An 18658-nucleotide genomic window follows, 5' to 3' on the forward strand; every position below is an offset into this window, starting at 1 on the left:
TTCTTCAGTAATCTTTTGGGCTTCCTTTTCCATTTGGCCAATTTTTCTTTTTAGGGCATTCTTTTCCTCATTGGCTTTTTGGACCTCTTTTGCCATTTGGGTTAGGCTATTTTTTAAGTGTATTTTCTTCAGTATTTTTTTGGGTCTCCATTAGCAAGCCTGTTGACTTGTTTTTCATGATTTTCTTGCATCACTCTCATTTCTCTTCCCAGTCTTTCCTCTGCTTCCCTTACTTGCTTCTCAAAATCCCTTTTGAGCTCTTCCAGAGGCCTGGGACTGGTTCATATTTTTCTTGGAAGCTTTGGATGTAGGAGCTTTGATTTTGTTGTCTTCTTCTGGTTGTATATTTTGATCTTCTTTTTCACCAAAGTAACATAATATAGTCTGACTCTTTTTGCACTGCTTGCTCATGATCCCAGACAATTACTTGAGTTTTAAACTGTTTGTTAAGGTAAGAGTCTGCTTCCAATGTGGAGAATGTACTGTCCAAAGCTTCAGGGGTTTGTACAGCTGTTTTCAGAGATACTTGTAGGGACTTGTAAATTTTCAGTTTTTCCAAGGTGGTATGATGAGGGGCAAGGTGTTTACTCATTTCCTGGCCTGTGACCACAAGTATTCTTTTCTGTCCTGGAACTGTGAGGAGGGTTTCTCTCCACAGCCACTACAAGCTCCACCACGCCTCACCCCTGTGCTCCTCACCCCGGGACCGCCACCCAGAACTGTGACCCAGATCCAAGCACAGTCAAAGCAAGAGATTCCTGCCTCAGCACTGGCAAAGAGATCCCTGCAATCCCTCCCTGATCAGCCACTGGATTCCCCCTCAGTCTGTGTGCCGGAAGGTCAGGAGGCGGCTGTGGGGCGGGCCGTGCCCCCCCCCCCCCCCGCCCCAGGCCATGCTCTGGGGGAATGGAGCTGAGACCCTGTGTTCCTCTCTCAGCATTGCAGAAACAGACTTTTCCCACTGACCTTCTAAATTGTCTTTGTCATTCGTGGATTGAGGAGTCTGGAAACCACCACAGCTGCCTGCAATTCAGTCCTCTGAGGCCTGTTCCAGGTTCGCTGCGGCCTGCATGCCCATGCACACTGTGCTCCGCTACCAGCCTGAGCGATATACCTTTCTGACCAATCATCCAGGTTGTTTTGGGCTGGAAATTTGTTTCACTCTGTTTTTTTGTGGGTTCTCCTGCTTTAGAATTTGTGTAGAGCCATTTTTTTACGGGTATTTGGAGGGGTTCTGGGGGAGAGCTCAAGCAAGTCACTGATTTCTTTCACTCTGCCATCTTGGCTCCACCCCTGGGGACCCCTGTTCTAGAGAATTCTGCTATCTGGTCATATAGAGTATATCTAGGAGAGGAAAGATAGAGTGTTCATTATGTCAAAAAATTCAGGATGACTTCCAGGAGCCAAGATGGTGGAGTAAATAGTAAATAGTCCTAATTCTGCCATTTGCTGAAATACAACTTTCGATGCACTTCATTGTCATTCTAGCATTGTGTTTTAGGCAAGAAATAAGCAACAGAAAAGTGTTTCATATTGATACTTAACCTGTAGAGTGGGGAATCTTTCTGAGTGCGGTTGCCCTTTAGAATATATGGATTTTTTTGGGGAGGGTGCAAATGGACCAGGTTAACAGATCAAGACATTCATTAGTATGTGACACATGGGATACTGCAACTATACAGACTGAGGAAATTGTTGATACATCAAAATTTAATTAGGTTTGATCTAATAGATTGCTCAGGGGAGTAAAAAAAAACCCAACAAAAATAAAAAAACCTGTGTGTCCTGCTTGCTGTCCCCTCTTGAAATTTCTAAGTATAGTGGAAGAAAATACTAAATAAATTCTATTTTATTTGCCTTGTAAAATGCCTTAATTAGGAATCTTACTAGGTATTTTCTGCAAACATAAAGAAATGCTGTTTCTGATCACCAGGCAGGAAAGTCTATGGTTAGGTGAAATGATGGTTTTGAGTCAGGCATGCCTGACTGAAGTATTTCCTTCTCTGTGGCACCCTGGGCAAATCACTTAACCTTTCACAGCTCCACTTTCCTCACTGAAAAGCAATGACGCTAATAACACCCTCACAGAATTGTTGGAAAATGAAGTGAACTGACATTTGTAAAGCATGCTAAAGTATTATTTAAATGCTATTATTATCCTAACTAATCTAGAGGCAGCTAGGTGGCACGAGGGTTAGAGCGCTGTCCAGAGTCAGGAAGACCTGAGTTCAAATGTGGCTGCAGACACTAACTAGTTGTGTAACCCAGGGCAAGTCACTTAACCACTGTTTGCTGCAGTTTTACCTTCTGCAAATTAGGGATACTAATAGCACCAACCTCCCAGGGCTGTTGGGAGGATTTAATGAGATGATAATTGTAAAGTGCTTGTCGCAGTGCCTCACATATAGTAAAGACTGTAGGAATGCTAACTAGCTGGCTAATTGGTTTGTCTTTCAAGTGATATTCTCTCTCTCTCTGTCTCTCTCTCTCTCTTTTGTCCAAAGGTCGTTTAGGTTTGATTCCTGTTGAAGGTGTCAACAAAATGAATCAGTTTTAGATGGTCAGGCTGACTCCCTTCCTTTCCTTTTTTTGCCAGTGATTTGGAATGATGATTGTACGGAAGTGACTTAATTGTTCTCTTCCCCGTTTTGTGGTCTTTAACACCGGAACTATCAATATTTATGCACAGTTATCCCTTCCACATTGTAGGGGTTAGGAGGTTGGTGCCCCTGCAGTCTGGAAAATCCATGTAAAATTTTTGGCCCTCCCTTTGTATCAGAGGAGAAATCTTGACTTTTTTCTCTTTTTCTTTTATAGGGTGTTTACAGTACTTTATCGTAAAATTTGGGTTGATGTTATACAATACTACACATGTATTTTATGCATTTCTGAGTTTTCTAAACTTTTTTTGTGTTGTCTGTTTGGCCTTTGAGTGTCATCTGGGGCTTCCACAAAACTCCCCCAAAATTTCCATTTAGTTTCTTATGCTGACCTGTGACATATTGAAACCATCATGGGAAAAGTCGTGATGTGGAAGGGATAACTGTAGTCCTTTAATGATATCTACAGATATCATCTCATATCTGCGGGCTGCTTGTATGCAGGGATAGTGTCAGGATCAATGAGATGATTTTCTTTTTAAAGGTGGCCCCTTAAAAATGGTTCTTCAGTCACCTTAAGAGCAGGAACGCTGGGGTTAAATGGTAAACTTGATCAGTTTGTCAAGGACCCTGTGATTTTGTTAGTATGGAAACCACCCACTCATCCAGATTGCATCTCATCTGTGATTTGTAGTCGTAGAGATCGAGAGCAATGAAGCAGCTTTCTCATGGTCACATAGATGTTGGTGAATGTCAGAGGCCAGATTTGAAATTGGGTCTTCTTGATTTCCTGCAGTCTAGCAACTATGCACCATTGTCTGTCAGATTGGGTCATGGGTAAGATTGCAGAGTATTTAAAAATAGGACATTGTGTGTGTGTATTAGATATATATGATACAGACACACACACACACACATACACATATCTATGTATCTATGGATGTCTTTATATGTAAATATATTTTATATCTGAAATAAACATATGTCTATATGTATAGATGCATAGATATATAGATGTAGATATATAGTCAAGTAGAATACTGGTGCTTCGTTGAGAATGAGGAATCCTCATTCTCAAATTACCAAGCCATACTATATAGTAGGGGAAACCCTAATATAACCACAGCCTTGTCCATTCCTAGTTAACTTTTTCATGGTTCAGAGAATAGAGAGGGAACACTTTATGATGTGTAGAAAACTTGGAACATGGAGATTTAAAAAATTATCTGTTGTGCAGGGACCTTAAAGATACAGAGCATCAGTTAATTAACAAATGCTTACTAAGAACCTACTGTATTCCAGGGTCTGTGCCAGCCCTGGGGACAGAAAGAGAGAAATGAAACATTACCTCCCCTCGAGGCCCTTATCAGGGGATCCAAGGTATACATATATAAATACAGTATGATTTTAGTAGGTTGGGGGTGTTACATATAGTGTAGAAATAGAGTAGAATTTTGAAATTTGTCATAGAGAATAAAGGAAATAAAAATGAAGGGAGTTGATGTTTGAGGTTACATGGAATCTTAGTAATTTCTAGTTTGTAATTTTATGTGGTTAAAACCTTGAGAGGATGATCCTGTACAGAGGTTTTTAGGTAGATATATAATGTGATTAATTATGTATTTGGTGTTTCTGAAGAAACCAGGATAACAGGGAAAAAAAAAACCCAACAACATAACAGCAGAAGTTGAACACGAGCTTCTTAATTTGGGTAGAAGGTAGAATGAAGTAAAACATTTTATTTTTTATGATACAGATTTATCCAGGAGCAAGGAGTCAGGGCAAATTTAGATAGATATATATGGTAAAAATGAATGAGGTTGATCAGATGCCATCCTTCAATCAAACAAAAATATTAATAAAATCCAAAAAATTCATCATAGTGGTTGTATCCCACTCAATCTGTTCATATTTTTCTGATAAAATGTGGTATAGTAATAATATTAAATATGGAAAGAGATTGTGAAAAATCTGAAGCTTCCTGTCAGAAATTCATGCAAATGTATGGAAATGAATATAATTTTTGAAAATCTTTTTATGAGGAGAAAAGTAGAATTAAGACAGACATATTGAAAACAAGTTTATGATAAAAGTTAAAAATTGTGGCATACACAGAGATGAGGAAAAACAGGACTTGGAAAGACATGATAATATCGGATGTATCCCAAAGGTAGAAGGACAGAGTTAGGTGGAGCTTGGAATGATGAATGGTAAAATAATAGCTGAAAAGAATTGGGGAGAGGGGTTAAGTATTGATTTGATAAGAGACTGTTTGGAAGCCAGTCATCTGAAAATATCCCATGGATTGAGGAGCTTTATGAAGAAGTCTTAAGTGATGAAGGAAAGCAAATGTCCGTTAAAGTAGGTGAGGTATGAACATATTTAGTGATATTTGGGACACTATCTCCAATGAAGTGATAAGGGTAAGACTTGGAATGGAAGCAATAAAGAAGTATTTTGAGGAAATTTAATAATGGAAAGTGAAGATCTCAAGAAGTAAAGGAATAATATGAGAAAGAAAGTGATAATGGTAGCAGAGCCATATAATCATGACATATTCAGAAGTATAAGCACTCTTATTTCCTTTCTTCTAAAAAAAGTGTTATTAAAAATGAAAGTGGTGTTTTGCTATCTTGTTTGAACTTTTTTGAGGTGGTCAGATGTCACAAGCAACTGCCCTAGAGTTTTGGCAGATAGAAAATTGAATCACAGTATGGGTTTTCCTTTGTGCCTGGGATTCTCCTTAACCTGGGGTCTTTGAGCTTGAAAAAAAAAAAGTAATTTGATAACTGTATTTCAACATAATTAATTACCTCTCTGATACTATGTATTGTATGCATTTGAAAACATTAATCTGGGAAGGGATCCATTGACTTCACCAAACTGCCAAAGTGGTTCACAACACAAAAAACGTTAGGAACCTCTGCTCTTTGCTGATATCATGACCATTTAAAACTTTGACTTTTCTTCCTTCTGCTTATCTGCTTACTACCACCACCAACAAGAAAAAGAGGGACAGACACCTGCACCCTTGCATGGTCACAAGTATTCGCATGTGTAAATGCATACACACACACACACACACACACACACACACACAGAGCACCTAGAGATTGATGTTTTATTACTATGTGTTTGCTATTTATCTTTTTTATATTCCACTCCTTGATTGAAATTTTCTTTTTTCCTTATTAGCTTTCTTTGAAAGACAAGAACAAAGCAAGGTGTCCTCCACGACTCTGCCCTCTGTGAGAACGTATTAATGTTTGTTGACGATGGCCAAGTGGTGCTAGGAGATGGTACATACTTTAGAGGAGGACGTGAGATTCTGGAGGAGCCAATGCAGGCATCTCTGAAAATGTTCCTGTGGTTTTTGGCAGTACATTTCTGTTTTGACCAGTAACAAGTCTAAGACTTGGAATCATATCAGACTGCTCAGGCATTGTTTTGGGGGATACGCACATGTCATTTAGGATTAAACAGAGAACATCAAACTAGTTTTTCTATGTTGAGTAATCACTGTTTGATCTTTACTCAGCAGAGAGCTTGGCAACTCTGAACTATTAAACCTACTGCTCTGATTTGCCTTCACTCATTTCCTTTTCCTCAAAGGAAAGTTCTTTAACTCTCACTGATAAGCAGTGAAACCCTTGAACCCATGAGGCTAATAAGCAACTACCTAGAAATTCTGGGCTTATGACTTTTTTATTGTCACCTTAACTTACTGTGAGGAATTTGGCAAATTATTTAAGCCTTTGGATGTCTACATTTCCTTTATCATGCTTAGCCAATCAGTGCTAAGTTCTGTGGATAATACCTTTGTAATATATCTTCCATTTTTTCCTTTCTCTATATTTTCCACAGTTACCACATTAGTCTGGCATCTGTTTGCTGCACATATGGATTCTAGCTTCTTGTCTGGTTTTACTACCTTAAATTTTATCATCTCTCCTAATCCATCTTTAACGTCACTACTGCATTGATATTCCTAAAAAGTGACCACATCTTAAACTTTGTGTTGATTACTGGAACAAGTCCTGATGTCTTAGCCTTAGTCTTCCACAGTCTCTTCTCTTGAGTCACAAGAGTCTCAGAGCTGGAAGAGACCTTAGAGGCAATCGAGTCCAGCTTGATTGTGAATGAGAATTGTCTCTACACCCTCCTTCACAAGGCATTCATCCAGCCTTTCCTTGGAGCCCTCCAGTGAGTGGAACTCGCTCCCTCATGAGGTACCTTGTTCCACTCTTGGCTATATCTAATTCATAGGAAGTTTTTCCTATTATCAAGCCCAAATTTTCCTCTTTCATTCATTGTTACTTGTTTTTCTCTCTGTGGCCAAGAACAGAAGTAATTTTTGCTTTGATGTTTACATCTTATCAATGCCTCTGCCCTTCTAATTAGGCTCTATGGCATCCTCTTTATGGAAGGGGCCCTACGCAGGCTTCTCCCCATTTCCTACCAGCACCATTGCTTTTGTACTTCTTTGAACTCTCTTCAACCCACCCTCCTCCCCCTTGCTTTTTTGTTTTGTGTGTTGTCATCTTCTGTTAGATTGTAAGCTCTTTGAAGACGGGCTACTGTCTTTCTTTTTATTGGCATTTTTAGCCCCAGTGCTTAGCGCAGTACCTGGCACCTAGTGAACACTTAATAAATGTTTATTGACTTCTAACTATAATAGAAGTGCATCTAACTAGTTCGTATTAGTAGCCTAATCAATTCCATCCTAGGCTTCTGACCATTTTCTGTATCACTGATGCTGATGAACTTCCTTTTAAAAAAATAAATTAATTTGAAATCTTTATCAAAGAAAAAGGGAAGAGAATAAAGTCTAGAAACTGTGCTTAGCCAAACCGATGCACAGCTATTCTCAAGTCATGAATCCTCTGCTTGTGTCAGACCAGGCTTCTTTCTGTGCCTCACCCATCCTCCACGTTATGATTGTGTCATTTGTGCATTTCCCTGTCTTCTGCAATGTCGGTCTGCAATGCCTGTCCAGAGCTTAACTCACATCCTTTAGAGCTTGACCCAAGTTCTGTTCTTTCATGAAGTCTTCCCCGATAATCCTAGATCATATCTTTTTTCATAGAATTTCTTTAGCCTTTAGGGTCTGTGCTATATTTGTGGTCTATGATCACATAGACTCAACATTTAGTATTGTACAATATTGTTTAGTTTCATGTAAGTATATGTCATATTTTTCTCAACCTGATTATAAACCCTTGATGGCAGGGACTGTATTTTGTATGGCTTTGTATGGGAGAGAATATAATCTTGTTAAGGGTAAGGGGTTGTTTATAATTTGTCCTTCTATCCCCAGGGCTTTGCATAGTGCCTGGCACATAATAGGTTCTTCATTTATACATGTTGAATTCAGTCCTCAGTAGGATCTAACACAGTGCTTGTTGCCACAAGTGCTTATTCAGTTTGATCCACTAGAATTTTTGCCTCGTGCAGTTTTGAAAAGAATTTAAATTTTGTTATTTTTTATGAGAGGTACTGGCATGGTGATTAGAGAGCTGGCTGAATGGCCAGGTCAACCTCTGACATGCCAAGTCAGAGAGCATTTACAAAAGAGACAGAGAAAACGCAAAACAGTCCTTGCCCCGAAGGAGCTCACAGTGTAATGGGGAAGACAATATGTTAACATTTCTTACAGATAAAATATAGACGGAAAAAACATGGGGAAGGTGCTAACATCAGGGACCAGAAAAGACTTTTTACAGAAGGTTGGGCACAGACTGGATGATGTGGAGAGGATGCTATCCTGCATTGGTAAAGAGAGTTACTGCGCCTAGAGGTGCCTGAGGCTAGTTCTCACCCCTCTTTTTATGATAACACACTGGCAGCCACGGCCATGGCAGGCTTTTTCAAGGTGCAGTGATTGTTACACCTTGGGACACAGAAGGTTTTTTTCTGAGCAATTATTACATTTGGTTTTGTGCCAAGTGAGCGAATTGCTGGAAATAAGAGCAGGACATATATTTGGAAAATGGGGTTACTAGTATAAGATAGTGATGATAATTGGGGAAAAGTGGAACTAATTACCTAAGCAGATTGTCGTACTGCTTTGTTTAGATCAAAGGTCTGTGAAAACCATTTTAATTTGTGGGCTGTACAAAAACAAGTGGCGGATAGATTTGGCCTGCAGACTGTAGTTTGTTAACCTCTGGTTTAGAAAATAAGGTAGGCGAATTTTTAATAAGATGTTGATAGTACTGTCATCCATGGAGTGTTGCAGGGAGAAGTGAGAACTAGATGGCATCATCAAAATTCTTCTAGCTGTTTGATTTTGTTTCTGTCGCATTCTGTCTGAAGGCAGCTCTGAGAACAGGACCAATAAATACCGAATACATACTCAATGCTAGACCCTGGAGATAAAAAAAGACAAAAATGGTAATTCCAGCACTCAAGGAGTATGTAGTTTATTAGGAATAATAACATGTACACATAATAAATATAATCAAAGTAAATATAAAGGAATGTCAGTCTATCTGTGACCACATAAGGTACCAGTAGTTCTGTTTACATAGGTACACTATGTACCTTGGAGACTATATTCTCTGTCTTTCCATATGTAGATTTTTCTTTACATATAAGACATGCCTGTTCAGCATATTGCATATTTATAGTTGTATGCTTATGCAGATGTTGTGATAGATATTTTCTATTTCTGACACAGGTTTATAACCTTTTTTATAACCTCTTTGAGGCTTTTAAAAAATTCTAACTCTTTTTAATGATTTGAGGGTGAATTTTCTTAGATGATATTATGAATAAGCCCACCATAATATGAATTATAAAAGATGTATTGATAGAAAGCATTCAACCAGTAATGTACTCTAATGTCTTTCTCAGTGGTTTTGTAAGTTTCCAATACAAATTGACAACTTGTATAAAAAAATGAGATAACAAAGACAAAAAAAAACACACAACCTTAAAATTATACAAATGGCTAAGTGTACATTTTTATGTTACATGACTTATGTTTGGAAGACATTAAGGAAAGTTTCTTGATTAATTTTTAATTAATCAGAGACTAAATTAATGAGAGACCAAACTCTCATAACAATGTCAAAGCTCCTACATCTAAAGACTCCAAGAAAAATATGAATTGGTCTCAGGCCATGAAAGATGTTGAAAAGGATTTTGAAAACCAAGTAAAAGTGGTAGAGGAAAAATTTGGAAGAGAAGTGAGAGTGATGCAAGAAAATCATGAAAAACGTGTTGTCAACAGCTTTGTAAAAGGGGACACAAAAAAGTACTGAGGAAAACAACATCTTAAAAAGCAGACTAGGTCAAATGAGGTACAAAAAGCCAATGAGGAGAAGAGTGACTTAAAAAGCAGAATTGGATCAACTGGAAAAAGAGGCACAAAAATTCACTGGGGGGGAAAAAACCTCCTAAAAAGTAGAATTGGCCAAATAGAAAAGGAGGTGCAATAGCTCATCGAAGAAAATAATTTCTGAAAAATTAGAATTGAGCAAATGGAAGCCAATGACTATGAGAAATCAAGAAATAATTTAAAAATCCCAAAAGAATGAAAAAATAGAAGACAATTTGAAATATTGGAAAAGTAACTGACCTGGCAAATAGATCCAGGAGAGATAATTTAAAAATTACTGGATTACCTGAAAGCCATGATCAAAAAAAAGAGCATCATTTTTCAGTAAATTATCAAGGAAAACTGCCCTGGTATTCTAGAAGCACATGGTAAAATAGAAATTAAAAGAATCTACCAATCACCTCCTGAAAGAGATCCCAAAATGATAACTCCTAGGAATATTATAGCCAAATTCCAGAACTTCCACTTCAAGGAGAAAATATTGCAAGCAGCCAGAAAGAAACTATTCAAGTATCATGAAGCCACAGTCAGGATAACACAAGATCTAGCAACTTCTACATTAAAGGATCAGAAGGCTTGGAATATAATATTCCAGAGGGCCAGTGAGCTAGGATTACAACCAAGAATCACCTACCCAGCAAATTTCCAAGGGGAAAAAATAGACATTTAATGAAATAGAGGACTTTAAAGAATTCTTGATGAAAAGACCAGAGCTGAAAAGAAAATTTGATGTTCTAGTATAACACTTAAGAGATGCATAAAAAGGTAAACAGGAAAGGGAAATCATAAGGGACTTAAATAAGGTTAAACTGTTTACATTCCTACATGGGAAGATAATACTCGTAACTTATAAGAACCTTCTCATTATTAGGGTAATTAGAAGGAGTATGTGTAGACAGAGGGCACAGGTGTGAGTTGAATATAAAGGGATGATATCTAAAAAAAGAAAAATTAAGGAGTGAGAAAGAAGAATGCCCTGGGAGAAAGAGAAAGGGAGAGGTAGAATGAGGTAAATTATTTCATATGAAAGAGGCAAGGGAAAAAAAAACCTTTTACAGTGGAGGGGAAGTAGGGGGAGTGAGTGAACCTTACTCTCATCAGCATTAGCTCAAAGAAGGAATGCACACTCAATTGTATATAGAAATCTTATCTTACCCTACAGGAAAGTAGGAGGGGAACTGGATAATAGAATGGGGGCAGATTGAGGGAGGGATAGTCAGAAGCAAAACACTTTTGAAGAAGGACAGGTAAAAAATGGAAGGGGGATAGGATGGAGGGAAATACAGTTAGCAATAGTAACTATGAAAAAACATTCTGAAGTAAGTTTCTCTGATAAAGGCCTTATTTCTCAAACATATAGAGAACTGATTTAAATTTATAAAAATATGAGCCATTCCCCAGTTGATAAATGGTCAAAAGATATGATCAGTTTTCAGATGAAGTAATCAAAGCTATCTATAGACATATGAAAAAAAATTCTAACTATTGATTGAAGAAATGCAAATTAAAACAATTCTGATGTACTACTTCATACCTAATTGATTGGTTAATTGGACAGAAAAGGAAAATGAGAAATGTTGGAGGGGATGTAGGAAAAATGAGACATTGGAGTTGTGAACTGATTTAGTCATTCTATAGACCAATTTGGAACTATGCCTAAAGTGTATAAAACCCTTTGACCTAGCAGTACCAATACTTGGTCTGTATCCCAAAAGAGATAAAAAGCAAAAAGGAAAAGGACCTATATGTACAGAAATATCTATAGCAGCTCCTTTCTCATGGCAAAGAATTGGCGATTGAGAGGATGCCTATCAGTTGGAGAATGGTTAAATAAATTGTGGTTATGTGATTTTGATGGAATTGTACTCTAAGAAATGATGAGCAGGATGCTCCCAGAAAAACCTGATGCAAAGTGAAATGTACTGTGTACAAAGTAACAGCAACATTGTAAAATGATCAGCTATGAATGACTTATATCTATTCTCAGCAATACAACAGTCTAAGACAGCTGTGAAGGACTTATGATGAAAAATGCTATCCATCCCCAGAGAAAGAACTGATATTGTCTGAATACAGATTGAAGCATACTTTTTTTACTTTATTTTTCTTGAGGGTTTTTTTTTTTTTGGCCTGTGTTTTCTTTCACAACATGACTGTTATGGAAATGTTTTGCCTGACTACGCATGTATAACCTATATCGAATTGCTTGCTTTCTCAGTGGGGATGGGAGGGTGAGGAAGGAGGAAGGGAGAGAATTTGGAACTCACAGTTTTAAAAACGAATGTTAAAAATTGTTTTTACATGTGTAACTGGGGAAAAATAAAATACAAAATAAACCTTAAAAAAAACTCTCCGAAAATACTTTTTACTTATAGCCTTAATAAAATACATTTGTAGATTATACACAATTATTTTATACTATAATCCATGAACAATAAATTAGTTTAAAATCTGTTAAGATAAAGTCCATAATTAGAATCTATTTCGGAATTAGGAATTCCATTTAAATTAATATCTTAAGAGATTTTCTAACATTATCTTTTCCCATGTCCTAATACAGTAAATGTGTAATGAAGGGTCATTGAATCCATTTAACTGTACTGCTTGAGAATTGTTCCTCTTCTTCTACAAAGAAGCCTGATCCTTTGGTTCTTCCAGTTCAATTTCAAACCTCTTTATACAGCATGGTTTCTTAAAATATTTATAGTTGGAAGATGTTTTGAGCTTGACAGATACATACAAATGAATCCAAATATTTTAAAAAATGAAATATGCTTTTGAATAACATTAGCATGGGAGGATGAAGGAACAAAGATTCCATTTGTCATTTTATTCCCTTTCTTTTTATTTGCATTCTTATTGAGGAGAATTTGTAAATTTAAATAATGAAAATCTAAGATTACTATAACACAACTGGGAAACTATTTTCTAAAGCAACATTGAGTAAGTACCAAATTATGTGATAATTTATTATCTCAACTATGGGGCAGCCCAAAATAGAGTTCTAATAAATTACGACCTTGGTTTGTTTCAAGTTGTAGTGTGGTGACTGCTGTCACCCTGACAACTGAAGAAGTGTGACCAGTCAAAGAATTTGTATGAAAGTAGTTTTGAAGATTTTAGATTGCTCAGCATTTTATCACTTTTGAAAAGCATTTACTGTCTTTCAGTCTTGTTAGATTGCCTGGATATGTATGATCCTTTCATAGGCTTGTACCAATATTTGTTTCGGTAATCTCATTTTTTTTCCTTTTATGTAAAACTGCCAATTTATGTTTCACAAGGCATATACAGAATACACCTTTATATTCTCACATCTGTCCCACCTATATTAAGTTTATTTCCCTGTGAAAGAATTTTAAATGGATTACAGATGTCATAAAGAGTATTATTTAGCACTCACAAGCAAAAGCATTTATACTCAAGAAGAATTATCCAAAATCCAAACATTGAAAAAAGTCATTGTATATATGTACCTTGAGCTTTTTTCTCTTGGTTAGTTCTTACATAAAGACACATCTGGGCTTGTTGTTTGCTTTAAACCTAATAATGTTTATAGATTTGTTGTTACAGTTTGGGTTAAGGTGCCTAGAGAGATCTGAGGTTAGAGAGGGAGCATGTGGACAATAGAAGTTATTCATTGCTGGATTAAAACCAAATTTAAAAAACAACAAAGCCACTAAGTCACTTGGAATCAAGAAGGCAAGAAAATACAAGAAGCAAACCAGCCAGAGCGTTGCTTGTTATGATACCTTTGTAGGCAATCTTGTAAGCAGGTTGTCTAAAGTCAGTGTTGTTGTACACCGAAAGCTATCTTCTGAGGGTCTAAGCAGATGATTTGGGTGGATGTGAATATGTTGGTAGTAAAACTATCTGTTGTTTAAGTATATCATAATTAAAATACTAATGATATGTATTGTAGGTTCTTTTACAAGTTTGGAAATAAGAAGGCCTTACACAAATAAAGCGAGTGTCATTTGTTCCTTTTTCTTTCAGATTTTGGTGTTAGCGCCTTCTTGGCAACAGGAGGTGATGTTACCCGCAATAAAGTAAGGAAAACATTTGTTGGCACCCCTTGTTGGATGGCACCTGAAGTCATGGAACAGGTAAAAAGATTATGTAATTGTTGACAGAGTATGGTAAATTTACATCATATAGACATGTCATGAATACATAATAGTGAATACATACTATGTAACATGCAGTTACATGCATGCATGTATGTTATATTAAAGTATATTTTTCTTGCAGGATGTGCAATATGTGATATTAAAGTATACTTTTCTTGCAGTATGTGATGTTAAAGTATATTTTTCTTCTTGCAACAATAGGTGAGAGGCTATGACTTCAAGGCTGATATGTGGAGTTTTGGAATAACGGCCATTGAATTGGCAACAGGAGCTGCACCTTATCACAAATATCCTCCTATGAAAGTAATTACTATTGAAAATTATATATCTGATCTTAATTCTGGTTCCAAGGAATCTGCAGTTATTTTTCTTTTGTATTCATATAAATGAACGAAACCTATGCAATCAGCTTCCGTGTTTTGTGGTTGACATTCTCTCTGAACAGAGTTACTGTGAGTGACAAAATCGATTACATCTGCCAGGATTGAAGCTTTATATTCTAAGGGTGGAGGTAAATTCAGGTTCATTATGGTTGGTGGGTAACATTATTCCTTTTGAAAGCCAGGTAAAGATAAAGTGCAGACAGAGTGCAAGGCCTTGAAGTCAGTAATACCTGAGTTCAAATGCAGCCTCAAGATACTTATTACCTGTGTGGCCCCAGGCAGTTCACTTAACCACTTTTTGCCTCAGTTTTCTCATCTGTAAAAGGGTCAATAATAGCACATACCTTCCATGATTATTGTCATTATCAAATGAAATAATATTTATAAAATGCTTGGCACATAGTAGGATCTCTATAAATATTAGCTATTATTAAATCAGCTTTGTGGCTGAGTTCCCCAACCTATCAGCCCTCTTAAATTTGTTACTGCCCTGTAAAATTCTCACCTTCCTGGTATAGGCTGTATAGGTGATTTATCTGGGTTAGTTGAAACTCCTTGAGTAATAGTAAGTGTATTTTAAATATGTTCATATTTTTTCTTAAAATTTTTCTTAAAATATTAAGTAGCCCACAAATGTGGTTTCTCTCATCTGTGAACCTATGAGCCAAGTGCTAATACACTTGGGCTGTGTGTTCAGATTGAGAAATTTTAGAATGAAGAAAATGTAAAAAACATGACTTTTTTGAGATAAGAAGGCCCAAAGTTGTTTAATCTTTCACTCCCTCTCTCCCCAAGAGCTCTTACCTAACTTTGAACGTTCTTTTGTGAAGGTCTCTTCTCCCTCCCTCCCAATTACCTTTTGTTCTTTGCTTTCTTCCTCCCCCCAGTGGTTTTTGTCTCATAGCAAAGTCACATTGACTAACCCTGGGAGCTTTACTTCATGCTTTATCCCCAGTGAACAATCAATTGTCCACTTTATTTCTTTATCAAATATTTATTCATTGATCTGAAGGAATTGGAGAAGAATCTAGGTACACATGGCATTGGCACAAGCTAATACTGATCTGTGCATTCATGGAATAAGAATATTTTGTTGCTTGAAATAATTTATTTGTAAAATCTGCTTTTCAAAAACAAACAATTTTGGGCTCCAGGAAGCTGATTTCTCCTTTTCTCCTTTGAATTTGCTGACACATCCATCACAAGTAGCCCTTAGAAGGAAGGAATTGCACCTTTTTGGTTTAAGGTTGTGTTCCTTTTGTTCTAGAGGGAGGAGGGGTCTTTTGAGCTAAGTTTGTATTTAATAAACAAGTTGTTCGTATCCAGAATGTCTTTGTTTCTTTGTCTTTTTTTTGGTGAGGCAGTGGGGTTAAATGACAGCTAGTAAATGTTATGTGTCTGAGGTCGGATTTGAACTCACGTCTTCCTGAATCCACAGCTGGTGCTCCATCCACTGCGCCACCTATTTGCCGCCCCTTTTCTGTCTTTTAAGCTCATTTTGGACAAGTTACCCCACCATTCTGTGTTATGTTCTTTTATTTCCAAAAGAGGAAAACTATTCTACTCCCTAGGATTTGGCACACTGATATTTAATTTTAGTCATGTGTTATAAAATTCTGAGTTATTTCATCTACTTTGTTGCAAATAGGGTGTTCCATGTGTCTTGAATTTACTCTGATGGTATTTGGATCTTGTGAATTTCCTAAAAGTCCTTTTTTAACTTTTGATTTCTCATCAAGGATTTGGTAATTCCATGCCTTGAAATTATTGTTACAGTTCCTTTGAGGTAATTTCCTCCTTTCTCTTTTGGTGATTTGGTTCTTTTGAAGGCTTGGTTCTCTGAAAAGTAAACAGTTCTTTGCTGGCCTTAAAAAATTAGCTAATTGGAGATTTGTTTGAGGGGGAAGTGTTGCCTAAATTTTCTTCCTTTGGATATTTGTATGCTACCCCCATCTAGAATGACATGGAATCACAAGTGACTGGCTGTTATTTAAGTGTTTTTCTTCTTGAAAACTAATTTTTATAATGGATATATAATGTTGCATTTTTATAATATATTAGCCAGCTTATTAGTAGAATGAACATGTTTCTTAGTGACTCATTCTCCACATGTGTAATAGATTTCATGATATGAGTTAGTAATGTTAAAAAAAGCTCTAAAGCATGTATGTATGTATGTTCAAAGAAAATAGAAATTCTCAATATATGTAGGAAAATAATATAATTTTGAGGAAAGTTTTCACATCAGAATTTTCTTTTTTGTACCATGTGTAAAATCACAAAGACTTTTTTTTTTGGTGAAATTACCTTCCTTTCAGGAAGGAAAGTACTAAAACTTTCCTTTTGTTTATTTCTGATATAGGTGTTAATGTTGACATTGCAAAATGATCCTCCCACTTTAGAAACTGGAGTAGAAGACAAAGAAATGATGAAAAAATATGGCAAGTCCTTTAGAAAATTACTTTCACTATGTCTTCAGAAGGATCCTTCTAAAAGGTATGTTATATCTACAAAGACAAGCTGGTTACTTGACTTAAGCTGTAAAGTTACAGAATGTTAGAGCTGAAATAGACCTTGAGAGATTGTTTACTCCAATCACTATTTATTGATGAGGAATATGGGCACAGGCACATGCGCGCGCGCGCACACACACACACACTCTCTCTCTCTCTCTCTCTCTCTCTCCTCTCTCTCTCTCTCTCTGTCTCTCTGTCTCTCTCACACACACACACACACACACATTCGCGTGTGCAAAGGATGCACGTGATGATTTAAGTTATGTTATTATTATTATTATTATGGGGAAGGATTGTGAAAGTTGGGATGATCCCTGAGCCTAGGGAAACCAAATTGACTCCTTGGGTTCCAGATGTCATATTTGCCAAGGGTAATTGCATCGGGAGAAGAAGGGTAAGGTTTGGAGAGTACCTGTCACTCATTTGCAGATGAATTGAATAGGTAAAAGTGTCAAGATCTTTTAAGACAGCATGGGGTGTTGTTGCCATTACCAGTATTTATTTTAGGTGTTAGGAGACTCTTTTCATGAAATCAAAAAAGAAATCAAAGAAAATTTTCAGGGCTTCATTTAAAAGCTCTTTTGATATCTTGAACAGGGTAGGTCGAGCTGACCTCCTATTACTTGAATATCTTGCCAACTCTAGTCTAAACCAGGCACAGCTATTGAATTTTGCATGAGTTGCTTTTTCCATACAGAACAAACATTTTGTACCACTTACGAGATTATCAGGAAAGAAGATTAAGGAAATTTCACACTAAAAAGATTAATCATATGTACAGAAGGAACAAATGGTATTCAATTAGCTGTAATGCTTCCCATTTATTCTTGGGTTATTGCTATGAATATGTGCTCTCATAGTCATTTTTTTCTCCCTTAACTTTTGTCTGTGACTTTGAAATACCCTAGGTAGCTATGATATGTTCCAGTAATCATTATTACTTCATTAGGACTTTTGGTTATCTGAACTGCTGATATATTTACCACATCTAGGCATTTCTCATATTGGTTCCTAATAATAAATCCTTTCCTGACCTTGATTAGTGTGTGCAGTATTCAGAATTATATGCTAAACTCATGGAAATAGACAGGATCTTGAGAAATTTTCTGGTCCTAGTCTATCCCTCATCTCACATAGCAAAGTAAGAGCTAGGAAAAAATGTTAGAGGTCTTATATTCTAACACATTCATTTTAAAGTTTGGAATAAGGTAAGGCCGAAGAGGGTAAGGCAACTGACCTAAGGTCTTCTACTTAGTAAATGCTGGAGGTGGGGTTTGAGCCCTGGTCTTCAGATTGTCAGTCCAACACTTTTTTCTATTACAGAACACTTAAATTGTAGTAGACAGTATAGCATCTATAATTTAAAATCCATGGTAAAGTATATTTTTCTTCCATTACCTTTCTGTGTTTTACCACTGCGTCTTTAGGAAGTTTTCTCTCTTAGCTAAATCCCACATGCATGCAACAAGTTAAGTATTTTCCTCTGTAGAAAATAACTTTCATACTTTTGTCTTGACTGTTAATTAAGAGCCAACAGTTCTAGGTCTTTTAATCTTGCTTCCTAGGTCCTATTCCCCAGCCCTTTGAATTTCATTTCTTCCTTCTAAACCTAGAGCCCTGCCTTGGAGATAATGCTTTAATAAGCCTGTGATAGCATTTTTTTATAATGGAGTTTTTACTTTGCCAT

General features: G+C 36.6%; 1 protein-coding gene across 3 annotated transcripts in view; it reads left to right on the plus strand.

Moving 5' to 3' along the window:
• The window catches only part of STK39 (serine/threonine kinase 39), a 314192-nt gene that overhangs the window by 130330 nt on the left and 165204 nt on the right, over positions 1-18658 (plus strand). For all 3 annotated transcript variants that reach the window (XM_020990905.2, XM_078146983.1, XM_078146982.1), the window contains exons 6-8: positions 13939-14048; positions 14274-14375; positions 16818-16951. In XM_020990905.2, coding sequence (XP_020846564.1) covers positions 13939-14048; positions 14274-14375; positions 16818-16951 — 346 coding nt within the window. The remainder of the gene's footprint in view (positions 1-13938; positions 14049-14273; positions 14376-16817; positions 16952-18658) is intronic.

Source organism: Phascolarctos cinereus, unplaced genomic scaffold (assembly GCF_003287225.1).
Source record: "Phascolarctos cinereus isolate Bilbo 61053 unplaced genomic scaffold, phaCin_HiC Scaffold_726;HRSCAF=1367, whole genome shotgun sequence".
NCBI classification, from domain to species: domain Eukaryota; kingdom Metazoa; phylum Chordata; class Mammalia; order Diprotodontia; family Phascolarctidae; genus Phascolarctos; species Phascolarctos cinereus.